The sequence below is a fragment of the Panthera pardus genome, unplaced genomic scaffold (genome assembly GCF_024362965.1).
Source record: "Panthera pardus isolate Hobbes unplaced genomic scaffold, ASM2436296v1 HiC_scaffold_26, whole genome shotgun sequence".
In the NCBI taxonomy this organism is placed as follows: domain Eukaryota; kingdom Metazoa; phylum Chordata; class Mammalia; order Carnivora; family Felidae; genus Panthera; species Panthera pardus.
Window position 1 is genome coordinate 14,829,263 of NW_026526832.1, and position 27,053 is coordinate 14,856,315.

General features: G+C 36.0%; 1 protein-coding gene across 13 annotated transcripts in view; it reads right to left on the reverse strand.

Moving 5' to 3' along the window:
- BIRC6 (baculoviral IAP repeat containing 6) overlaps positions 1–27,053 on the reverse strand; it is a 222,596-nt gene that overhangs the window by 69,350 nt on the left and 126,193 nt on the right. For all 13 annotated transcript variants that reach the window (XR_008418046.1, XM_053891020.1, XM_053891019.1 and 10 more), the window contains 16 exons: positions 25,532–26,094; positions 24,380–24,555; positions 23,316–23,412; positions 22,988–23,182; positions 22,143–22,343; positions 20,295–20,574; positions 18,171–18,427; positions 17,802–17,910; positions 13,618–13,839; positions 11,397–12,180; positions 10,143–10,286; positions 9,302–9,431; positions 4,077–4,208; positions 3,237–3,404; positions 2,036–2,209; positions 739–935 (listed from right to left, as the gene is read on the reverse strand). Coding sequence is in view for 12 of the 13 variants with exons in the window: in XM_053891020.1 (XP_053746995.1) it covers positions 739–935; positions 2,036–2,209; positions 3,237–3,404; positions 4,077–4,208; positions 9,302–9,431; positions 10,143–10,286; positions 11,397–12,180; positions 13,618–13,839; positions 17,802–17,910; positions 18,171–18,427; positions 20,295–20,574; positions 22,143–22,343; positions 22,988–23,182; positions 23,316–23,412; positions 24,380–24,555; positions 25,532–26,094 (3,829 nt within the window). In the remaining variant the exon portion in view is untranslated. The remainder of the gene's footprint in view (positions 1–738; positions 936–2,035; positions 2,210–3,236; positions 3,405–4,076; positions 4,209–9,301; positions 9,432–10,142; positions 10,287–11,396; positions 12,181–13,617; positions 13,840–17,801; positions 17,911–18,170; positions 18,428–20,294; positions 20,575–22,142; positions 22,344–22,987; positions 23,183–23,315; positions 23,413–24,379; positions 24,556–25,531; positions 26,095–27,053) is intronic.

Consider the following 27,053-nt stretch of genomic DNA (forward strand, 5'->3'; position numbering starts at 1 on the left):
CACAGGGACCATGGGTCTGGAGACAACTTAGTTTCAGACTTACAGCTTCTTACAACGTCAAAGAATAAGTTTCTGTTGTTTTAGGCCATCCAGCTGACGGTACTTTGTTACAGCAGCTCCAGGAAACTAATATATATTCTTAGGACATGAAATTAGAGAATAATTCCCCTACTTCATTCAGTAAATATCCAGTGCTTTGTATTTACAACTTTCTATGTGCCACACTCCCCCTTATTAACAGAGGAGCACCGAAAGCACATCAATAAGCTCATCAGTAACAGCAACATTAATTAACAGTAAAGAGGTTAAAGCAGTTATGTTTTTAAAACTGCCTGAAATGGAAATGGTACCTAAAACAGAAAAAAAGTTAAGCAGTATCTGGGTAGCAGTATACACTACTGCCTTACTCTCCCATTTCCAGTAACATCTATAATTAATATCAAGCCTCAAGAAGCACAGAAATAAAAATATTACAGCACGATGACCATAAAATCAAGGAAAATGCTGCAGTGTAATGAGTCTGGCAAATGTACTTGGTCTTCAGCATTTCTTCGGTACCAACAAATTCTCACAAAGCTCTCTGTACAGACTGACCTGTGAAAGATTTATAGGATGCTCGAAGACTGTAAGGGAAAGGGTACCCCCCAAAAGTTAACACAAGTAAGTATTTTTAAAAAGCAAAAAAAGAACAAAGGGCTTTGCCATGGAATTATATATTCAGTTAGGAATTTATCTTACTTGTTGAATTACTTCTGGATATAGCATCGGTAGTCGTTCTGCAATAAGAGCCAGTCCACCCATTCCTGCAAAAACTTGTAATGGTGACTGGATGGGACAGGTTTCAAGTAAAGATTCATCCAATACTCCATCCATACATTCATCACTTGGAGTGAGAGCCTCATCTTCTGGACAGCTACCAAGTAAGTCTCCATGATCTAGAAAGTAAATTACAAATAACAGGTAAAAAAAGGTCTGTTTTTATAATAATTTTTCATGTACAAGGATATTATTGTCACCTCTCTACTCAACAAAACAGCATCAGTATGTTACTCAGAAAGAGCTTTAAGGCTGGATACTATAATAATCTTTAAATGACTTCTGACGCTGCCTCTTAACAGTCCTGCTACTCAAAGCAGGATCACTGGAAAGTGAACATTGGCATCATCTAGTAAAAGCTTTTGAAATATAGACTTTCAGGTCCCACCCTGGACCTACTAAGAATATGCATTTTAACAATGTTCTGTAGGTAACTTATAATCAATCATACTGAAGTTTGAGAAGTACTGTCCTTTAGGGCATATTATAAGCATATTCTATGTAAAAATAAGTCAGTTTGCAGAGATTCAAAGCAAATACTAATATATGTACATCATGTTCTGAAGTATCCCATTAAGAAAAACTGAATACTAACAGACTTCCCACAATGAAAACTAAAAGTTATACCATATTGGTTAACTCTGAATCACTCACAAAGGAAAACCAAAAGATTAGTATGTTTACAAATGATCAGACTGTATAAATACTAAAAACCCAACTACATAAGAACAAATAATCTTGCTGAAAACTAAGCAAAGGCAATATTCTAAGATTTACTAAAGAATGCAAAATGCTAGAGGCACCTGGGTGACTCAGTAGGTCATGATCTCATGGTTCGTGGGTTCAAGCTCCGTGTTGTTAGGGCAGAGCCTGCTTGGGATTCTTTCTTTCCCTCTCTGCCCACTCCCCACCCCACTGGTGCTCACTCGCTCTCCAAATAAATAAACTCCAAAAAAATGCTTAAAAAAAAAAAAAAAAAAGAATGCAAGAGGCAAATAATAAATCAAAGCATATGTGCTCATAAAGTGATGCTGTAAGAAAAATTAAGATTAATTTTCAGTGAAAACAATAGCAATTTATTATGTTTACAAATCAAGTCAGTCGTAAAGAACAAGACCTCATTAACTTGACAGAATAAAAACAAAGGTAAATGAAGTCATGAGCTAGAGAAATCCCTACTTCTCAGATCACAGACTGTAAGGGATCATCATATACATACCTTTTTCAGGATGTAACCTTTTAAAAGAATCTGTTTTTGACAGACTTGGGTCTGTGATAACTCTAGATCCCAATTTAACAGTCAGATCTATTGAGCGGTAACCTTGAGGAAGTTTTCGGTCATACAGGAGAGTTAAAAGTTGGGCAAGCGTCATTTCAGCTGGCAATGGCTGGCCTAAAAATGACATAACTAAGTTAAACCTGGAATCCAAGAGGGAAATATTTACTTGGTTTGATTAAGTCAATTAGTTACTTTTTTACTGAACTATATGTACAGCGTTCTGACACCAGTTTAAAAACAATTTGAAATTAGCACATGGAAAGTTTACAGAAATCTATTTCTGACACATATGTCAGAAATTCTGACACAGAACAATAATGTCTGTAGAAAGTGTTAGTCACAAACCAAATCCCACCAAGATCTCATGAGATACAGCAAGATACAAAGAAACAAACATTCCTAGCCATCAGGGGTTGGCAAAATCTTCTTCCTGAAGGACCAGATGATAAATATTTTCATCTACGAAGACCATACAGTCTCTGCTGCAACCACTACCGCTACCACTGTGGCATGAAAACAGCTATGGGCAACGCACAAATAAATGGGCACAGCTGTTATTTCCATAAAACTTTTTTATATCCAGTCTACTGGCCATAGTTTGTTGATCTCTGCAATAAATCAGTAACATAAAGGTAAGAAGGAAAAGATGGCTAAGAAGGAATAGTTGGCAATTGGATTTTAAGAATAAAGCACAAAAACGGAGACAAATTGGGTATCACCTTGACCAAGAGGAAGTATACTGGTCAAAGATTATGTTTTAGCTAGAGAGAAAATACTGCTTAACTCTCAGTGGTACATGAATGACTTCTACTACCATAACGAGTTCTTCAAAATCTGCCTCACGCTCCTTCCTACATAACTTTTTATGACCTCTTTAAAACGTTAGTTTTACTGATATTATAGCACACTGACAGCAAAATTTAAGACGACAGTAAAGTATAAATATGCAACATTATAATGTTAAAAAGAGCATGTAAAAGGTTACCTCTTCTTTTCTTCTCATTTTTCTTAGAGGGAGCTGTATGGACAAAGTCTCACTAACTCATGTACCTCATCAAGAGCACTTGATTAAACAGGAGTCTGAGTATGGTGATTACATGTCTTTATAATTTTTTGTATTTTTCAATATTGTGAACATTACCTGCCAAGAGTTTGTGGAACAGGTGAAACACTGGGACAGTAATTATTTTGTTGGCAGCCTCTGCTCCTGAAGAAGCACTTCCTATTTTATCAGGAATTGTCCTCCCTCTCCTGGATGGTGGACGTGGTGGTGTAGCTGACACAGCCCGTTTGGATTGGGATTTCAGCCCTAAAAGAATCAGGAAGATTCTATATCAGTCAACACACAATGAAATAAAAGAGTATTTCTACAATATTTTTAAATAGCATCACATTCCTAACTAATGCCAAAAGGGAGAAACGTTTCTTCTGATTTTATATCTGATCTTCCAATTCTATTTGCCCTTCACGACATGCCATGAATTTTAGCTTCATGTTCGTAACTATTCTCCAAGAAAGTAAAAAATAACGCTAAATTCTATTGTTCTATTTCTCTGAGATAGAAATAAAATCCATTATCTCCTATTTGAAGAGTAAAGTAATACAGACTAAGCTTTATCTTTTGAACTAAAATCACTTCATTTATGTTAAAAAATATATCCTCCAAAATTACCAGTTGTCTTGGTCATTTTGTCTTCCTCAATTACCTGATAGTACGAGTAAAATTCTCTTGTGTACTGTCAAGCTTAAATGGAGTATCTATAGGATTCACACATGTTCAGTATCTGATGAAACACAGTAAGCTTTGGACATAAAGTAATAGATTTCAGGTGTAATGTTTTTACATCCAGTATTATGACATCATTTTAAGTCAGCTTTTTGCATTAACACCTTTTAATACATGAAGTTCCTAGAGTATATATTATTATATTTTATATAAAATCCAAACAAAAATCAAGATTATAAAAAACAGAAAGCATACCTGAAGCAACAACAACACTGTAATTGTCCTGAAATCCATTTTCTGCCTTAACTTTTTCTTTCTCCTCATGGTTTTTCTTTTCTTTGTCATCTTTCTGTTCACTAATTAGTTTAGCAGTGATACTTGGTGTATCTGTAAGAAAATATTACCTAAAATACACTGCTTTTCAAAATCATTAAGAAGGAAGCTAACCATTTTAGACAAGGATTAAACAAGATTTTATCATTAATATGAAGGCAATGTGAATTGATTTAGGAAAAACTGATGAGGTAAAGCCTGATATTCAATCCTTGCTGATACCAATGAAAGGGAATCACCACTGTTCATAAGCCAGGACACTTAAATTATTATCTCTAGAAAATATTACATTACAATAGTATTACCTCTTGAGGCAATGAAAAACCATTACCATTACATTTCTTTTATTGTAGGCACAGTTCAGTGTATTTGCAACAAACATGTAATTTGGTCCTCACAACATGCATATTAAGAAAGAATATTATTTTCAAAATAAGGAAACAGCCTGTAGCAAGGCTATGATACAACTTGTAAATGACAAATACACAATTCGAGCTGAGGGCTCATCCTAAAGCATTACGGTAGATTTCTTATTCTACAAATGGGAGTAGAAAGGAACAAATTTCAATAATGAAGATTTGTTTTGCTGTTTTTAGTTAGGAAGCTTAGCGACTTTAAGAACGAATATTAAGCACTTTATTAAACTCTCAATATTTTGTTTCATTACTCTGGAATATGGCATGCTATTAAACATCAAGAAATGAATAACTAAAATGATCTGATTTGGCCATTAAGAAATCCAAAAACCTGGATGAACTTAGGAGTGACTTTCACCAGTGTGGATATGTTATACAGATTCTCTTTGCACTTTTCTAACTCACACAATTGTGATCTAATGCTTTTTTAATGTTAAAAAGGTGAAACAATTAAAATGATAAAATAGTACGTTTTCATTATCTCCTACGTTGTGCTTTCTTTGAACGTCTGAAAAATACCCCTGTGATGTCAATTTCTGAAGTTCCTTCCTAACCACAGTCTGCCTTTAGAGTTTCCGTTTCTTGTGTGAAATTTGAAAATTCTGTAAATACCATAAAATACATCATGCAACAATACATTTACTTTATTACAAAGGCAAAAACAGAAAGCCTAAATAAAATACTTTAAAAAATCACAAAATTAATTCAACACATAATCAGGAAAACCAGTAAAGATCATTAGGTGATAAGAACTTACATAGTATCATACCAATAAATGTCAAATACTAAAAGGTATCAGTAAAAAACATTCTTCTCAATAGTCTGTTTAAAATTGTTCTAGGGGCAGGGCACCTGGGTGGCTCAGTTGGTTGAGCATCCGACTTCGGCTCAGGTCATGATCTCACAGTCCATGAGTTCGAGCCCCGCGTCGGGCTCTGTGCTGACAGCTCGGAGCCTGAGGCCTGCTTCAGATTTTGTGTCTCCCTCTCTCTCTGCCCCTCCCCTGCTCATGCTTTGTCTCTCTGTCTCAAAAGTAAATAAAACATTTAAAAAAATATGTTAAAATTGTTCTAGGGGCACCTGGGTGGCTCGGTTAATGGTCCAACTCTTGATTTCAGCTCAGGTCACAATCTCATGGTTTGAGAGATAGAGCCCCATGTCAGGCTCTGTACTGAGAGCATGGAGCTTGCTTGGGATTCTCTCTCTGCTTCTCCCCCACTTGTGCACATGCGCCCTCTGTCTCAATAAATAAATAAACATGAAAAAAAATTTTAAATGGGGCCAGCGCCTGGGTGGTTCAGTCAGTTAAGCGTCTGACTTCCGCTCAGGTCATAATCTCGTGGCTTGTGAGTTCAAGCCACACGTTGGGTTCTGTGCTGACAGGTCAGAGCCTGGAACCTACTTTAGATTCTGTGTCTCCCTCTCTTTGCCCCACCCTTGCTCACACTCTGTCTCTGTTAGTCTCTCTCTCTCTCAAAAATAAACATTTAAAAACAATTTTTTTAACTAAAAAAAAAAATTGTTCTAGTTTGGATTACCACTTCTAATCAAGATGAAATAACAAAACCAGATTTACTCTACTACCTGAAATAACTAAAAACTAGGAAAATACATTAAACAGTTTTCACACAATGGCCATCAGGAAGGCCACAGAGTGATGCCTAGGTGAGTGGAAACTAAAGAGGTGAGCTCTAGGACTGCTCCAGCTCATTGCTAGAGTTTCCCAGGCCATAGATCAGCACAACTCAGAAGTCATCCAAGGTAAGGATATGGACTGGGAGTCCAGGAAGACAAAGATGGCTGGCTGCAGTTTTTAAGTCACATTGCTAGGGAGGAGAGATCTGCAGAGAGAAAGAGCTCCAGAGATCTACAGTCTCCTTTGGGTCTTTAGCGCATACAGATGAGTATTATATATGAGGAAACCACCAAAAGCCAAGTTAAGTACTTCTCAAAAGGGGACCAACCCCAGAGTCTAAAATAAGGGCTGTAATATTTAGTGTTCTCAATGCCTAGTGAATTCCTAACATTTCTCAGATGGGTATTACCTCAGTAGTGAGGCCCAAGTAGCCTTAGACTTTCATTTTCAAATGTGGTACCCTACTTCTATTTCAATATAGTACCTTTTCAAAATTAAATTCATTAAAAACTTAGTTCCTTAGTCTCACCAAACACATTTCATGTGCTCAACAGCTACCGTACTAGACAGTACAAGTTTATTAAAAATGTCCATCATCACAAATAAGTTCTGCCTTAGTTTAAAAGGTGCTCTGTTCCTAACTAATAACATTTAAAAGCTAGATCTAAAAGAAGCAATCCATTTCCAAGTAATATAACTTTGTCCCAGAACAAAATAAAAAATATTTATTAAACTACAAAAATATCCAGCACCCAAAAGGTAAAAAAGTAGAAGTCCAATAAAATTTTCCAGGCAAATAAAGAAGCAATAGTATACAATCTATAATAAGGAACAAATAATCAACATAAACATGTTTAAAGGAAAGCTTATACACTTTAAAAAAGGACAAGGAGATATTAAAAAAGAACAAATTAGTAGGCACTACAGAGGAACAGAATTGAAGACAGAGCAATATAAATTATCCAAAAATTTTAAACAGAGGGGGGAAAAAGAGGCAGGGGGTCAGGGTGGGGGAAATGAGCAGAGCTTCAGTGAGCTATGGAAGAACTTCAAGAGGCCTAATAAATGTGTAACCTGAATTACTCTACGTGAAGAGAGAAGCAGAGACAGAAAATATGAGAAAATATTTGTAAAAAAATGTCCAAATATGATGGAATCTATACACCCAGATTCAAGAAAGTCAACAAACCCACATCATAAGCAGCAAGAAACCACAAGGCATATAACAATCAAATTGCTTAAAAGCAATGACAGAAATTTGTAAAAGCAAAGATACTGACACATAACTATATTATTTGAAAGCAATGTAGTCAAAAGCTATGGGAAGTGGGTAAAATTATTAATTTTGGATTACTTGTTTTTATACATATTGATAAAATATATATGCACATGTAAATATATCATACCAAGTATGGCTAAAGATCATAAATACACTTTAAAGGACCAAAGCATTGCTAAATACAGGTTAAATTAGCACTTGCAAATTTTCCATGTTTGCTCAGGATGACTCTTTGTCTGACTTTTTACTAGGAGTAGTATTCTTAGAAAGTAATCAATTTATTTTTTAGATTTGTAGGTAATAAAGGTCATTACTTTTAATGACCTAATAAGACATTTTAGAAAACAGTATTCCTTTATAGTGAAGAAAAAGAAAAATATTAAATTTCCAGTTATTTTGTAATATAATGTCTATACTTTCCCATGATCGATAGGAAATAGCAATAACTGAACTTCAGTACTCTTGCCCACTTATCCTTCTTTCATTTAAATTAATTATTCATTTTTTTCTTCGTCACACACAAGGAACAATTTCAAGGCTATGAGAGAAAAAAAAGTCTATAAAATCAAATTTTCGAAAAAGTTTAGCTGTAACAAGATATGGCAGACATTTTCAAATAAGAACAAATGTTATTTATACAATTATAATAGTATTTGAACATTTTATTGTTTAACTTATAAAAAGGAAAGAATTATATAGTATTATGTACATACTTGTGTGGCTGCAGTGACTAAAACCAAGAAAGAATCTTTTCTACCTTATTTTCTCATAGCGATCACATCCATTCACATGGTTTAACTTACCATCTATGGATGGTAACAACTCCCAAATCTCTTCAACCCAGTTTTTTTCTAAACTTAGAAATTACAAAATAAGCTTTGTATTTCCCACTGATACATGGACATCAGCTTTTTTCTGAGATACTCCTAAGTTCCCAGCTATAGTACTTAGGTACTCCCTTCTAATGCATACAGATAGAAACATACTTACATTTATATTAGAATGCAAACATTATTTAATTTCATTTACGTTTTAAACAGCATAAGTAAGACCCTAATATTGAGGGGCAGGGTACAGGTCTTGCTTACTCTTACAGCCTGAGGACTTACACATAGAAGGTGCTCAATCAATTCACTCACTGATTTCATTCTCAGGATTTCTGAGAGGCAATCAAACTATCTACAGGCAATCAAACTATCTACAGTTGATCTGCATTCTGTCATCAAAACTGCTTATATTTTAATATAATACAAACCCGTGTTTTAATAACCTGTATACTGTTTAAGGCCATCATCTTAGAATACAGGCAGGAAGCCTAGGGGATAATTTCTCTCTGCTTTCTTCACTATTATAAATAATAAGGTCACTAATCAAGTCTACCTACTTCATTTTCATCTCCTGACCATTCATTTCTTCCTGAGATCTAGTAAATATTTATTATTTAGAATCCTGTTATCCAACCTAATAGCCTGCAAATCACCTATTATAAAAAAGCCCTACGGTTTATTGTGAAAAAATTCCATCAATGGCTTCCCAAGGCTTGTCAACATTTCCAACTGTCCATTCTGTCAATTCTCCACACAACACACACCACAGCAAAAGAACTATGGGTGCTAGAAGGCAGCGCACATACACTTTGTCTCCTTTATCAGCTTCTTTCTCATGCTTGAAAATGTAAAGACATACTGACCTTTCTATTCATGAAATGGTTGCTGAGTGAGTAGATGCAGTAAAATAAAGTTACAAAACATAATAAAAATTTTATATAATGTAACATAAAGTTAAAGAAAAATCTTAATACTTAAATCTGACTTGCCTGACACTCTGTCAAGAACTTCTGATAACGTTGTTGAGACCGGCAAATGAAGTGTACGGAACTTATGGCCTGCTCCGTACATTGGATGTTGGATGACGTGGCTTGTAGCATTAATTCTACCTTTATACAGCTGAAAATTCAAAAGAAATCAAGAAGTGATTTTTTGGAAACATGTATCCTTACAAAACAATTTCAAAAGTTTTTCTAAAAGAATAAAAAGTGTAGATACACACAAAATATAAAGAGTATATTTTATATATTTTTGAAAGTATGGTACATTTGAAGGGTGCCTGGGTAGCTCAGTCAGTTAAGCATCCAACTTTGGCTCAGGTCATGATCTTGTGGTTCATAGGTTTGAGCCCCACATCGGGCTCTGTGCTGACAGCTTGAAGCTTGGAGCCTGCGTTGAATTCTGTGTCTCCCTCTCTCTCTGTCCCTCCCCCACTCATGCTTTCTCTCTTTCTTTCTCTCTCTCTCTCTCTCTCCCCCCCTCCCTCCCTCAAAAAGCAGCATTAAATATTTTTTTTTTTAATGTGGTACATTTGACATCTGATTTGTTGCTCAACTTTTGTATTAGCACCACTGTACCTAATAATCTGTCACTCTTTCCCCCAACCAAATTATACTTTTCATGGTAGTGTATAATTAGGCTATTTATCACAAGAAGTGTTATCCAAAGAAGACTCGTAAGTCCTATCATTAAGTACCAAGGTTGTTCTAGTTTCAGTTTGCTATTTGAGAAATTAGGATGTAGAGGTAATTGCAGATTCTGATATGAAATTATAAAATATCTTTATACACAGCTAATATTAAGATTTAATTAAACTGTTAAAATACTCACTGGACAGGGAGACTGAAGAAACATTGTCACTTTCTCATCCTCCAGCATCAATTGCAAAAACAATCTACGTATAAACCCTGAAATGTTCCCTGATGTTGGAAGGTTCCCTCTTTGAGGAGACGTTTGAAAAAGTTCACAGAGGACCTGGCAAGTAAAGAGATTTAAAAATTAAGTGCACTATTTATCTGCAGCTGTGTACTTTCAAGAAAAAAAAAAAAGATTATCCCCAGAGAAAATTTCTGTGGATAAACTACTACTACAGGGTTTTCACATAAATACCTGGTGTAACCAACTTACTTTCAACTTGAGTCAATATCAATGTGCTTACAATGCAATAAAAATTATGAAAAAAGGGTATTAAAAATATCAAACAAAGCCTTAACAAGAAGCTGAGAGATGATAATTAAGCCAGAAAGCAGTAAGACACAAAAGTTTCAGGCTACCCAGAGGTACAAACCAGATTTTCAAATTCTCATATCCATGACCTTGGTTAAAATTGATAATTTAGACATTTCCTTTAATTAAGCATATTAAGCAGATCAAGTTTGGCAATAATTAAATTAGACACTCAAGTATCTTGCTATCCTTCTCAATAAAGTTAAATCATTCAGTATTTCTTGAAAATTATGTTAACTGTCTCTAGATAAAGGTCAAAACAGCTAGAAAGGAGCGGAATCTGGCAAAAATCAACTAGAATCGTCCTTGTAATAATTCTAGCTTTCAAGATTTTTGTCCCCATGGACTTAAAACAATAAAATCATCTCTCATATTTTTAGTGAGATCTGTCAGGAGTCTCCTATCTGAAATCTACCCTAATGTCTGCTTCATTAGAAGCAAACTAAAAGTCATAGCAAGTCAGTTACAACAAAATACAATACTCCACTGCAGATGAGATGACACCTTCAAGTGGTCAATCGTCTTTCAGCAGCCCGTACTGTTCTTCTGGTTTGTCCTCTTTATGGGGGGCAGGGGGAGATGAGTTTAAAAAGAGGAATGTATGATCTATAGCTAGAATCGCTGTGAATTTGCCCATTATCTCATCAAAAGGAATATGTGACAGTTGAGAGGAAGAGAGAAGATATATCAAGACTTTATTTTAATTAGTTTCAATTTAGATCTCTAAATGGACCGTATCCCAATCTTCATTATCACCTGTAATACATACCCCTTTCTCAACTAATTTCATTAGTGTTATTTAACATTGTATTAAAATAATAAGATGCCTAAAACTTAAGCCGGTATTTCTAATCTTACCTGGGCCATCAGTTTTTGATTATGAGGGTGGCATGAAATGCACTGCAGGAAGAATGCAACAGTGGCGTTCTCAATAGCTGTCCTCTGTTGAGTAGTCAATCCTGTTGGAGCAGCTGAAGAAAGAGAGGCCGATCTTGCACTAGTCTGTTGTTGTGCACCTAAATTATGTCCTCCAGAAGCGGACCCAGAATGACACAATAAAAACAGAAGTGCTGTCCACAGTGGATTGACCTCAGACCCACCGAGCCAGTCTTTCATAACATGGCTACTGCCAACTTCTGTCAAAAACCTAAGAATGGGAGCAACCAGGTCTGCTGTGATAGGCATCTTATTACATTGTTGTGCAACATGATGCCGCCTGAGCTTGTCCTGGGAAGTATCTATTGACTGAGCAATGCTTTCTGAGTAAGAAATGTGACTGAAGCAGAAAGTAGCCAGACTCCTCACAAGAAGAGAAGGCAAACCTGAGTCCAATAATTGTTTGATAGCTTCTGGAGATTGAGAAGAGGATGCAAGGGTTGCCAAATGTGATTCAGTTAGTGCAAGAGGCGCTTGTGCGTTTTTAGAGTCATCTGTTAAGGATGAAGTAAGATCTTGCTTTTTGCTATCATCAGTCATGGACAGTCTGTGGTGACACTGCACTGGAGGAGGGGTAATCCCCATCCAGCCCATGAGCAAAGAAAAATAATTTGGGTGTATATGACACATTGAGCAAAGTAGACTGTCAACAGCTTTCTTCAAAACCATATTGCAGGGAAGAGACATGGACCAATTAAAAAGTAACCTAGGGGAATAAAAGACACCAGGTTAATATTATATACGTATCTTTAGAAAGACCTCATTTTTCCAATAGTAATATTAGAAATCAACATACACCGTATAAAATCATGACAGCTATAAAAGTATATGTTTTATTTGACATAGAATACTGCAAGATTTCATGATGACTGCTTTGATATACATTATTTAGGTATTTAGGCAGATGAAGTTAGATTAGACTTGTAAAACCAGTACAGAAAATCAAGAGATCTGTATTTAAATGTATCTACCGCTCTATGTGTGACCTCAAAAAAGTTACATAAAGAAAAAGTGGAGTTGTGCCTGGGTGGCTCAGTCAGTTAAGTGTCCAACTCTTGATTTCAGCTCAGGCCATGATCTCATGGTTCCTGAGTTTCAGCCCAGCATCAGGCTCTGCATTGACAAGGTGGAACCTGCTTGGGATTCTCTCTCTCCCTCTGCCCCTCCACATTTGCGCAGTCTCTCAAAATAAATAAATAAACTTAAAGAAAGAAAGAAAGAAAGAAACATTGAAAAATTACACAAAAGAGATGTTCAGATTGAATTTGACATGATTGATGGCTTAAAATTCACGTTTGCAAATCAAAAACTATTAGTAAGTTTCATTAATAACTCGTGGGTTATGCCAATTGAGAAGACCAAATATGAAAATGACGGACTAAAAAGGACAAAAGGCCAGTCTTTTATTAGGTCATGGAACTCCTCAGAAATAAATATAATATTCTGTTATAGACTTAGCAATTACAGGCGCTAAGTTCAGCAAAGCCCTAAGTATGATAAAGAAATGTGGGTAAGTGGAAACTGCCAAAAGAACAATCCTATCAGATAACTAGAAAGTAGTAAAAACAACTAACCATAAAAACTCTCTAAAGTAGTAAGTCTTTCAAAATTTCCAATTATAATTTACTCCTTAAATAGCTGTACATTAAGGATAAAAAAACAATCTGGGGGTGCCTGGGTGACTCAGTCGGTTAAGCGTCCCATTCTTGATTTCGGCTCAGGTCATGATCTCACAGTTGTGGGACTGAGCCCCGTGTTGGGCTCCATGCTGGGGATGGAATCTGCTTGAGATTTTCTCTCTTCCTTGTCCCTCCCCTGTTGGCATGTGCACAAGCCCAATAAAAAAGTCTGGTGGGTAAATTTGCAAAAAAGAATAAATACTATGACCTGTAGGAACACATACATTAAACTCTTCAATTTTAGGTGGGAGAAAGCAAGCAATGACACTAATATTTCTTCTTAGTGGAGATAAATCTAATTAAATTTGTAAGCACCTAATTTCAAAATTATACATGATTCTACATAACTACTACTTTCAAAGTATTATTAGTATCCAAACAAGCATATAAAATACCATTTCATCAAGTGAAAACCTGTAACAATCTGCTAACGGAGAAAAAAGGATTTCAAAAATCGTACTTACTCAAAGAGGTCTCGGTCCAGCAGCGCTGGTAAATCGTACTCTACAAGCAGTTCATAACTATGCCACAGAATTGCTGCTACACAGTGCAAATGAGAAGGAGATGGCATGAGAAGACCATACTCTACTGTCGAAGAGTTAGGGCACATGTAGCTCATCCTGCCACTTCTCCTCATAGCAGCCACTCTTGCAGAATCACTGACCCATTTTAACAAGGCCTGAATTCTTAAAAGAAAATGAATTCAAATAACCAATTATACCACAACTGACATTTAATATGGATAAATACCACCATTTCAAGTAAGCACTGTATTTATGAGAGTCATATACTAATGTTCTTGGTACTTTTAATCTAAACTAGGAAGGAAAAGGAACTTATGTAAGCAAAATGGACATAGTAGTTCTACTTCTCCAATAACCTTACTAATCTTAACTGATGAAAATGTTTGAAATAACATATGATAACATATAATTTATGTTATGCAAATAAACACTGGGTAATTTCTTAACTCACTTACCAAAAAAACCCTATAAATATCTGGACTTACAGGATACAAAACTTAACAAATTCATGGTCTCCTGTAAATTTTCTTTCATCTTATAACAAATCCACACAACCCAGAATAGTAATCTGGGGCTAATTCTTTATTGTGCAGAATCTCATGCAACACAGCATGTCTTACTCCCCTGGCCCCCAACCATTAAATACTACTAGCAGTCACCCACCCCCCTGCACTCTGACAACAGAATATAGCCCCAACGTAAGTACTTTTTCTCAAGTGTCACCCTACCCTTAATACCCTGGAGTTGGGAGGAATACTGAGAACAACATTTAAAAAAAAATTTTTTTAAGTTTATTATTTATTTTGAGAGAGAGCATGAGCAGGGGAGAAGATGAGAGAGAGAGAGAGAGAGAGAGAGAGAGAGAGAGAGAGAGAGAGAATCTGGAGGAGGCTCTACAGAGTCACTGCAGGGGTCTGAACTCACGAAACTGTGAGATCGTGACCTGAGCTGAAATGAAGAGTCGGACACTTAACTGACTGAGCCACCCAGGCGCCCAGAGAATAACATCTTTTTTTTTTTTAATTTTTTTTTTAAACATTTATTATTTTTGAGAAAGAGCATGAACGGGGGAGGGGCAGAGAGAGAGGGAGACAGAGAATCGGAATCAAGCTCCAGGCTCTGAGCCATCAGCCCAGAGCCCGACGCAGGGCTCGAACTCATGGACCACGAGATGGTGACCTGAGCCGAAGTCAGACGCTCAACCGACTGAGCCACCCAGGCGCCCCATAGAGTAACATCTTTTAAAGCAATATGGCTTTGGAGTTTATAAGATTCTTTGCTTCAGGTTACAAGAAATGGGGGTAGGAAGGTATATAATGCTACTTAAACCCCTTCTCTGCTCTGAACAAGACCCCTTATTTTACTGTTTTTTTTAATATATATTTTTAAGTTTTTATTTATTTATTTTGAGACAGAGAGGGAGGGAGAGAGGGAGGGAAGGGCAGAGAGAGAGGGATAGAAAGAAAGCAGGTCCTGCACTGTGGGCATGAAGCGACGTGGAGCTCAAACTCACGAACCATGAGATCATGACCTGAGATGAAACCAAGAGTCAGATGCTTAACCAACTGAGCCACCCAGTCGCCCCCAGACAAGACCCTTTAAATTTCATATGATTGGAAATAAATATAAGTCAGAAAAAGAGAAAGCAGATGAGGTAATTGGGAAAGAGTACAATTTTCTCAGTGTGCGGAAGCCAATAATTTTGTTATTATATCAGTTCTAAAACATTTATGTTTTAAAAAGTATTATGCAGTGAGAACAATTTTATTTAGGGTAGTTTTCCTATGACCAAAAAAAAAAACCACAAAGAACTATTAAAGAATTAAATAATTGTAAGATATTTTAAGAAAGTTGTTCTAGAAAAATATTTAAAATTAATATTTTATGGGGCGGCCTGGGTGTCTAAGTGCGTTAGGCGTCCGACTTCAGCTCAGGTGATGGTCTCACTGTTCGTGGGTTCAAGCCCTACGTCGGGCTCTATGCTAATAGCTCAGAGTCTGGAGCCTGCTTCAGATTGTGTCTCCCTCTCTCTCTCTCTGCCTTTGCCCTGCTCGCTCTCTGTCTCTCTCTCAAAATAAATAAGCATTAAAAAAATAAAATTAATTTTTTAATTCTTTCTTACCTCATTAGCCATTATAATTTGAATTTGGCACAATTTATTCTATCAAAAAATATTCCAGGGGCGCCCAAGTGGCTGAGTGAGTTTAGCATCCAACTTCAGCTCAGGTCATGATCTCACAGTACGTGGGTTCGAGCCCCACGTCAGGCTCTGTGCTGACAGCTCAGAGCCTGGAGGCTGCTTCCGATTGTGTCTCCCTCTCTCTGTGCCTCTCCCCCACTAACACTTTGTCTCTCTCTCAAAAAGAAACATCAAAAAAAAAATTCCAAAAAATTCCAATCTATTTTTAAATATAATAATATTACTTATGTGAAGCAAAAAGCTTTATAGAAAAGAATTCAGCTTATTTAATATCTTGAAGTTACCATGCTGGAAATAAATTTACTTCATTAAATGCCATTTGAACATTCTTCATCGGAGAGTATGAAAGCAACCAGCCTAAAATAAGTTAAAGCTTATTACATTATCAGTGATTAAAGTATCAAAATTTACTAGGCACCTGCCACGCCTGACACTACCCCAAATCCCCAAGTCTGACCTATGTAAATTGTCCCTTGTGAGTGACACTATTCTGTCTCCCCAATACAAGGCAAAAAGCTGGATTCAATGAACTTGGATATTCTAGTATCTAGCGCAGTGCCACGCACACAGCAACTATTCAGTAAATACCAATAAAATGAGTTAAGTACCCACAAAATTAATGATTTGTTAATAACTTATAAACAAACTAACAAAATATCAAATGATTTTCTTGAATATTAACCAAAATATTAAAGGATAGCATTAACTCAGAAAATAGTAAAGATTAATTGTTTATGGAGTCACACATTCTATAAATGGTATTCTGGTACTGATATATGATATATATAAAACAAGAGAATGACAAATCATCACCCAAAATTTGTCAACAAAAACGTGTCTCAAAAATACTTGGGAAGTTCTTCTCAATGTGGAGGTAGAAGACATCAAAGAAAAGGTACATTAGTAAAACCCATCCAAAATTACCTATATGTAAACCATCACTAAATATTTAGGTGAGATGTTCAAATATTATTTACTTTGTATGACAACATTTCACCTTGCAGTAGGAAGGAGATAGAAGGTAGAGAGCTAATGAAAAGCTGTCAATGAATATTACAAATAATAAGTAATCAAAAAAAACATTACTTTTGTCAAAATAATCTAGGTGCCTAATATGGACACAATATTCTAATATTCATACACAGGTAGTAAATGCTACCTAAGATTGTATGATTTGACAGCACCACAACTTAACAAAGATCTCCTAACAACATGGTTCATATAAAAACATGTAATATTTTGGGGCGCCTGAGTGGCTCAGTCACTTAAACGTCTGGCTCTTGATTTCGATTCATGTCATGATCTCATCGTTTGTGCGACTGAGCCCGGCATTGGGCTCTGTGTTGACAGTGTGGAACCTGCTTGGGATTCTCTCTCTCCCTCTCTCTCTGCCCCTTCCTCACTTGTGCTCTCTCTTGAAGTAAATAAACATTTCAAAACCTGTAATATTTTATTCCATTCCATTTGTCAAAAGTAATACTGATTATAATTCTATTTCCATTCAAATTTGCTTAAGATATGTCCAAATACATAAAAATTGATGTTTAATGTTCACAAAAGTTTCTAGAAGTTATATCATGTAAAGCATACAGGTATATGTCCAATATAATCAACAGTCTTGACTTTTACGAAACAACCTAAGGAGAAAGTATTAGAAGTAACGTTCGCGATCACATAACTGTGTGTAAGTGTGTCCTTAAATAATAAACAGTGATCTCAGTGTCCGTGAGTTCAAGCCCTGCATCGGGCTCTGTGCTGACAGCATGGAGCCTGCTTGGGATTCTCTGTCTCCCTGTCTCTCTGTCTCACCCCCACTCACTCTCTCTCTCTCTCTCTCAAAATAAATAAATATTAAAAAATTAATTAATTTTAAAAAAGGAAAAAAAGAAACAGAACAAAACAAAAAAACAAGATCAACATATACCTGTCTTTTGTTCCAGGATCCTGAGTTGTTCCAAGCTGGTAAAGAATATCTATCGTAGAATCGGAAGAGAGTCCATTCAGTCTTCCAAAAAGTAAAGGGCTGTTTAGATCTTGCAATAAAGAACCAAAAGAAAGTTTGCTAAATAAGCAAATGGTATAGGAACATTTGCTCAATTTAATTTTAAATTGTTAATTAAAAATTACGCTTCCATAAATTACAGCAACAACAACAAAAAAACTCCAAGGACATTGAAGCCATAATGGAAATTAATTTCAGAAACAGATTTCATCACAAAGATTAAGTGATTAAGTAACTGTCACTGTTTTGCAGATAGGTAAAAATTAAAGTATCAAAGTTAACGGTGGTCACCTGTAGGATCACTGCCTGATGCTGCACAGTTTCTCAGGAGAATGTCTATGAGCTTCAGGCCAATCCTTGTGGACTGCAGTCCTATCTTTACAAGCACAACCTCAATGTTGGGTGAGTGCATCCCACAGTACGGGGACATCAGTAAGGCAGCACAAGTCTGCAGCAGATTAGCAGTAGGTGCAGCCGCACTCGCCATCATTCCTTCCAGATCACTTATGTGAGTAAGGCAATGATGCAATAACCGTAACCAGCCGATACTGAAAAAGACAACACAAAGCAGCTTACGTGGTAAATTCAAGTAGCTCAGATTATTTCTGGGGTAAAACAAAATTGAAAAATCAGCATGCTGTGTCTCATAAATAACACAAATCTTCGTTTAAAAAATGCTAGAACATGAAGAAGGACTTAAACACAGTTAAGTTTCCTCCATAGTGTAACAAATAAAAATACTTAACCACTAACAGCATTTAGGAACTACTTGCCTTTTGTTCAACCAGTCAAAAAACTTTTTTGTATTTTTTTAAAATAGGCTCCACGTGCAATGTGGAGCTTGAATTCATGACCCTAAGATCAAGGGTCACATGCTCTCCTGACTGAACCAGCCAGGTGCCCAGTCAGAAAATGTTTTTTTTATATATACACATATATGTTTAAATATAAAATGCATAGGATTATAGCCTTGTGAAACTATAAAGTCTTGGCAGCTTGAGAATAAAAAAACCCAAATTTTCTTATCAGGCAAAACTTTCAATAGAACCAGTGTATAACATTTTCAACTATCAAAATATACCAGATAAATGTGAATTAAAGGACATATTCAGGTCCTTGTTTATTTGGTCAATTTGTATGGCTCAAATCTAACCTTTCCACTCATTGCCATTTAGGAATTATCATACAAGACTAGGTCTCTGTCTATATGGTCAATTTGTATGGCTCAGATGTATCCTGGTGACAGGCATGTGGAAATTCATATATTAGACTCTGATCCAAAGAACAGAAATCCATACCCACAGATACTACACATTGTACATACCTCAAGAATTAAACACACATAAATTTCAATTTTAACCACCCTCCAAGTTCTGGTTCTAAAGAATCATTATCTCTATCACATCTAATAAAATTACAGCGCTGTATAAACTACCTATGGAACAAAGGACTTCCTAAGCCCTAAAACAGAAACCATAGAATAAATAATTTCATAAAAAGCTCAGAAAGCTTTTTTTAAGAATCAGACATAAGGGGTGCCTGGGTGGCTCAGCTGGTTGAGTATCTGACTTTAGCTTAGGTCATGATCTCACGGTTCATGGACTCAAGCCCCACATGAGCTCCCTGCTGTCACTGTGGAGTCTGCCTCAGATCCTCTGTCCCCATCTCTCTCTGCCCCTTCCCTGCTCACACATGCTCACACTCTCTCTCAAAAATAAATAAAACATTGGGAATGCAAGCTGGTGCAGCCACTCTGGAAACCAGTATGGAGGTTCCTCAAAAAACTAAAAATAGAACTACCCTATGACCCAGCAATTGCACTACTAAGCATTTATCCAAGGGATACAGGTGTGCTGTTTCGAAAGGACACATGCACCCCAACATTTATAGCAGCACTATCAACAATAGCGAAAGTATGGAAGGAGCCCAAATGTCCATCGATGGATGAATGGATAAAGGTGTGGTGTATATATATACAATGGAGTATTACTCGGCAATCAAAATGAGTGAAATCTTGCCATTTGCAACTACATGGATGGAACTGGAGGGTATTATGCTAAGTGAAATTAGAGAAAGACAAAAATCACATGACTTCACTCCTATGAGGACTTTGTAAGATACAAAACAGATGAACATAAGGGAAGGGAAACAAAAATAATATAAGAACAGGGAGGGGGACAAAACAGAAGAGACTCATAAATATGGAGAATAAACTGAGGGTTACTGGAGGGGTTGTGGGAGGGGGGATGGGCTAAATGGGTAAGGGGTACTAAGGAATCTACTCTTGAAATCACTGTTGCACTATATGCTAACTAATTTGGATGTAAATTTTAAAAAATAAAAAAATAATATTAAAAAGTAAAAATAAGTAAATAAATAAATCATTAAAAAAAAAGAATGAGAAATAAAACATACCTTGTTTTGGATACCTGATCTTCAGATGGAAGAAAGGGATTATTAACTGTTGCCGAAGAAGTGGTACCAAAAGCAGTGAGGCCCAGTAATTTAATTTGTGACAGGCCTAATGTGCTGGCATCTCGGGGGCGATGAAGTCTAAGGCAGACAGCAGAAGCTACTTCAGCTTTTACCAGCTGAATTTTTATGTAGGTGAGGCCGCTGGTGACGACAGGAGTGGACAAAGGGAGCATGTTTACCCCATCTGCACTCACTTCAACGGACACAGAGGACGGGCAGGCTGGAGGAAGAGAAGAGTGAAAACTTATTAAATAAAATGTGAACTGGACTTCATGGTTTAGCAGAAATCCCAGTAAAAGAGCAGCTTTCAGTTATATTATGAACTTGCAAACAGATAATTTATATGCCACGTCATACTTTGTCATTGACTTTCACCAGGACTGATTTTGGAGCTATTTTCCAACATAAGATATGAGATCTACAATGTAACAAAAATAATATTTTAAAAATTGTAACATTCCCCTAAATAAAAATAACTGAAGATATGTAATCCACATTTACATAACTTGAGTCTCTGCAAGAAAAAAACTGCCAAATTGGCAATTACTCTATTATTTCTATTACTCAGAATTATCACCCACAATGTGGGACATTTGATTAATATGTTACGGCTTAGGGTTGTAAGTAATTTGGAAAAGAATAATATACCAAAAACAAAGTGCTTTGGGGCACCTGGGTGGCTCAGTTGGTTAAGTTTAAGACTTCATCTCAGGTCATGATCTCACGGTTCGTGTGTTCAAGCCCCAGATGAGGCTCTGTGTTGACAGCTCAGAGCCTGGAGCCTGCTTCCGATTCTGTGTCTCCTTCCCTCTCTGACCCTCCCCCGCTCATACTCTGTCTCTCTCTCTCTAAAAATAAACAAACATTTAAAAATCACTATTTTTTTTTTTTATTATTAGAGCAAGAGCATGTGAGTGGGGAGAGGGGCAGAGGGAGAGAATCCCAAGCAGGCTCTATCCTTGGCACAGAGCCCAACGTGGGGCTCAATCCCAGGACACTGGGATCACGACCCGATCCGAAATCAAGAGTTGGTTACTCAACCAACTGAGCCACCCAGGCGCCCCAAAATCACTGTGCTTATACTGAAAGAATCTGGGATCAAAAATGCAAAATAGTATTTCAGATTCCTTTATGAATACCTGGAAGAGTTCTTTTTCCTCTTAATGTAAAACTTGTTTCCTAAAAACTCTTTTCAATTATTTACACCTTGCAAAGTGAAAACAAAATATATTCAATGAAAAAGCACCAAACGAATGATACTCAATAGAGTACAAATTTAAAAAATCACACTCAAATATTAAAAATATTAAATATTACAGTCAAGTTATTAAAATAAAAAATTGTGTACATGTAATTATCTTACAATGGGGGGGGGAGGGAACAACTCATAAATCCAAGCTAATTTCCCACTGCAGGACTGGCACTGAGGATGGGGCTAGAGAAAGTACGCCTGCTATCTACAGGTGTGTAAACTAACTCATTTCAAGTTAATGCTATAGCTTAATAAATTTGGGGAGAAAGGCAAGGAAAAATTATATATAACTGAAATAGGTTGGTTTGGATTTCATGAAACATTCTATTTGTTTAAGGGGAATAGCTATGTCAATTCATTTCATGGGAAATGATTTGGTGGTAATGTTGAATATTACACAAAAAACTTCAAAATTAAGCAATCTGGGAATCATACCTAAATGTATCACTGTTTACTAAATATTTTCTCTCATTTTTAAGTGTTCCTACATTACAGTTTATTTTCATACATGTTTCTTTACAAAAAAAACTACTCACTCGCAAGAGATGCAAGGTGAGGCTGGATATGTATCTCTTTAAGAAGCACTGCTGCAGGAAGATGAATGGTGAGGTCACACCAAGCCTCCTCCGGCAGGAAGATGTAGGACCACGCAGCAGAGCGAGCCCTCCTGTGAGGAGGCGTGGCCTGTAAAAGCACCTCAGCTGGTTGGGCAGTTGGACTGCTAGATGTAATTGTACCTACAGAAGATATTATAAAAATCATAAAAATTCTGTAAAAGAACCCAAATAAACTATCAAGAACTATCTAATCACCGAACCAGAAAAATTAGCTAAAATCATAAACATTTGATGCTACAAACATATTTATTAGTGTGTGTTTAACACGATTTGTCACAGTATTTACAAAATATCAAGACACCCAGTCAACCTGCAAGGTGATAAGTTCATTATTAATCGTTGCCTAATTTCTTTATATTCACACGTCAAATGAAAACTAAGGTAATAACAAATCTAGCACAATAAACTGGGAAAAGGAGTACCCACCTAAAACGGAAGCTTCTTAAAAAATAACTCAAAATAAGATGGAACAAGTTCTTTAAACTGATTAACATTTATGGTGAAAACAGACACAAAACTCTGCTATTTCGTTTCACAAAAGGTGTTACTATTTAACTCGGAAATACAAACAAAGGAGATCATTAAAATGGGAGCTATTAAAAACTTCCTTCTAATCAACAGACTTTCAAAAACCACTACCTTTAAAATCACTTGTTTGGTGATATTATCACATGATCAACTTACTTCAAGAACTATTTCTGCTTCATACCAGCTAATAAAATATGTAAGTTCATATCAATAAGATTTAGTAATTCTTTTCTTACCCAGGGGTGCAAAGTTATGGATCCCTTCTGCATTGTCAGGCTCAGAAGCTAGTATTCTTGTTTTCAAAGTGCTGTCAACAGCTTTATTGGGACCAGAATCAAGAAACTTCATAATAGTTGATACCATACTTCTTGCAGTGTTTACAATAGCCCTTGTACTAGTAACCATATTGTTGCAAATGAGCTGAACTCCACCTAATTTACAAAGAACACCAAATGAAAATAAGACAGTGTGACATTCAGTCACCCTTCACAGAAGACTACAAAAATGACAACATACACTGTCAAATGCGTACACTTAAATGACAATTTGTGGAATTTATCTTACCCATATCATGGAATGCTTTCAAGGCGTCACTGGTATCCAATACTCTCAAAATAAACCACAGTAATGGTTCAGATAACTGGCAAGTAGCGAGAGAGCCCTAAAGAAAACCACATATGTACTGTGACTTTATAACAGTGATTATTAACTTCCTGTAATGAGGACAATTAACATATTAACTGTAATATTCTTTTATAGTTAAGTATTCTAAAATTATAGCCTTAATCTAAATCACAAATTCAACATATCTGCCAAAAGACCTAAGAAATCTTACTGAATCAACAAGGAAGTATAGCTTTTTTTCTGAACTGAGAGTATTTTTTAAATTAAGCATCTGTCTTTATCTAGTATTATCATTTTCGACCTTAATGTGCATTGATTTTGTTTTCCATTAGACACTAATTTCATTTAAAAACTGATTCTTCTCAAATATCTTTCCATTAATGGAGAAATATGTGCACATATATATGCAATGACAATTTAAGAAAATGGTGATTTACACCGACATACAAAATACTCCTTAAGAAAGTACATTTTAAAACCTGCATTTGAAAAAATGCAGTAAATGGACTAGAAGTTAAAAGCATCACACTGGTTCCTACAATTTCATTTTATAAGAAGGAAAATCAAAAAGCAGTAATATTCGAACCGATTTTTCTTTTAAAATCACCCAAATCCTTTTTGGCTGAAAGGAAACTAAACAAACATGCATCATAGCTTGAAAAAATAGTTGCATTAAACTTTTGTATGTAACATCTACAGAGAGCATTTTGGTATTCCACTATGCTATTTCTAGGGAAAAGAAAACTTCTTCTTGAGATAACAGGAAAACAACCTAAAATTTAAGATTATGTTTAATGTTTTATTCTTAGATCACTGTGGTGATTTTTCACAACATGGACTCAAAAAACTACATTCAAACTTTATTTAATAGTCTATAGGTCTTACTTGATGCTGCTGCTCTTTTTCCAATATATGAATCCTCTGTCTTTGTCCTATAAATACTTCTCTGTCCCCATTACCAGAAACTATTTAAATTACTGAAATAGTTGCCAGATTGAACTTACTTGTCTGCCCATATATCCACAGGCCATGTAAGTTAAAATTGGCTGCAGCATCATGTGGACCGTAGAAGCTTTTTTACTGAGGGTTGTCAGTATGGTAAACAATCCATCCCCAACTGATATAGCATCTAATCCACCATGAAAGTTCTCATGTTTGGTAAGATGCAATCCACTTGCCCCTAGTTTAAATAAAAAGATTACACATTTTTAAAATACAGTATATACTTAAAAACCAGTAATAATTAAAATAGAAAAGTCATTTGTCCTGAAACCACTGAAGGATGGGTATATAACAGCTACATATATGTATATGTGTATGTGTATATAAATACATGTGTGTATACATATACGAGAGATTGGGATATTCATCATAGCATTCAGTAAAGCATGTTTTTGGCCATCTTCTTACATGAGATACCTCTAATGTTGCTAACAATAAAAATAAGTTGCTCTGTTATATGACTGAGGAATATCATCTTACATATAAGCCATATACCAAGAAGAAAGGAAATGGAGAGAAAAATAAGTGGTATTGTTACATAACTATGCTTCAAGACATCGAATTAAAAACAAGATAGGATGGTTGTTTCCCATACACAAAGAAAGAAAAAACAGAATGGAATCAATGGGATTAATTTTGTCACAGTTTACAGAAGTACAATATAACAGCTTTCAAACAGGTAGAAAAGTTAAGCAACAATACAGAAATTTTACACTGATGTATGTGTCATAGAAACTGTTCCACTTTGGATAAAATTTTACACCTCACATTTTTTAAAAAGTGGGAATCAATAAGGTTCCCTAATATAAAATTTGATGTGAAATTCTTCATCTTTAACACATCAGAGATGTGTGATTATGAAGTATGGTGCCTGACCAGTGAGACTGATTTTTTTCTTAATATAACAAATTACAAGTTATTTGATTAGCATATTATGGTATTTAAAAATTCACACTTAAAATTCTTAATCATTTCTATTTCACCTATTGATAGAAGGAAGCCACTCTCTAGAAGTTTCCACTTACAGCTTGCTAAGAAGTTTGCAATGAAGTAGCCTTACACTATAAAGTAATAAAAAATCAATCTATATGTTGCTAAAACAAAGAGATACAATACCAAAAACAAGCGTAAGATTAAACATTCTCAATACGTACCAATTATCATCGCCATGGCACTGCTATTACACAGGCCCAGAGCAGACAAAATCTGGCTCATAATCTGTTGGTTGGCTAACACTAAGTCAGCAACATATGCAGGTGATCCTTGAACACTACTACTGCTTCCATTACCATCTTTGCCTCCGGAGACTTTTTCCTCATCTGAAACACTGTCTGTAGTATTGGTGGTCACAGAAACTCTTGCACTGTATTCTCTATTGCCCGAAAGAGGCAGCTGTACTAGAATGTTAACCAGTTTTAACAAATCAAACATGAGTTGATCTCTTGTCATTTCGCCACAAACTGCTTTTGCATCGCCTGGACGAATAAGGTTGGCAAAGAGTCCCCCAAAGCATGCTCGAGCACCCACCGAGCTATCTGATCCACTTCGAGACATCACTTTGTCTGAGCAAGTGATATAGTGGTGCACTAAAAAGGTGACAGACTCTATTACAGCAGAAATAGTACTAACTGAAACAACTTCAAAATTCTGCTCCAGGGTAAATTCTAAGAGCTTTACTTGGGCATCAAGAGGACCTTGGCCTGTCTGGAAAGCACCCCTGCAGAAAAAGAGAGATGATTAAAAATTAATCCATCTTAAATTTTTAAAAAAGTAACCACCACAATACAAGAGAGCTAACACAGTAATTAAACTCTTGGTTTTCACTGTTTCATTTTGTAGCAAATGGTCTCCATTCTTCCTGAGTCATTCTAACTGTCTTCCATTTGACACAAAATCAAAAATGACTTCCCTTCCAATAGAAAACTAAAGGACAAGTAATCAAACAGGTGGTTTTGAAGCTATGGACTAAAATATTTGAGTATCACATGGAATAAGCTCTGGTTTTTCATATCTTCAAATGGTGCTATTTAAACATTTTCTACTAATTATGATTTTCAAAACTTGAAATTCAGTCAACTAATTCTTACACATCAAAGTTAAATGCTCTCAAGTTCTGCTTATGCCTAAGATATAAAAATCTGGAGAAAATACTGCCCCCAAATTAACAAGAAAAAGTAAAACTAACTATAAAGTCACATAAACCCATTACAGAGCTGGAAATCCAGGAAAGATAGGCACCTCCAACGAGACAGAATAAGAGCTTGACTTTCCTATGGCAGAACTTGAGAACAGACACTGGCAACATACAAATGAGTAAGAATTCAGCTAATATATTTAACAAACGGCTAAATTCTGGTGTATGCAACGGTGATAACACAGAACCCTTGACGTTCAAACCCATTCACAGACACCCAACCTTACAAACCCCCTACGACACACTTTGCCCATGTATCTATTCCATTTAGCTGTTCCTGAGTTATATACATTATAATAAATCCGTAAGTGTTAAGCGTTTTACCTGGGTTCTATGTGTCATTTTTACAAACTACCAAAACTGAGGAGTGTGCTGTGAGAACCCCTGAATTTGTACCCAAATCTGACAGAAGTGCGGCAACTTGCAACTGTGCGCTCTGAAGTGAGGGCAATGTTATGGTACTGAGTAGCTAAACCTGTGAG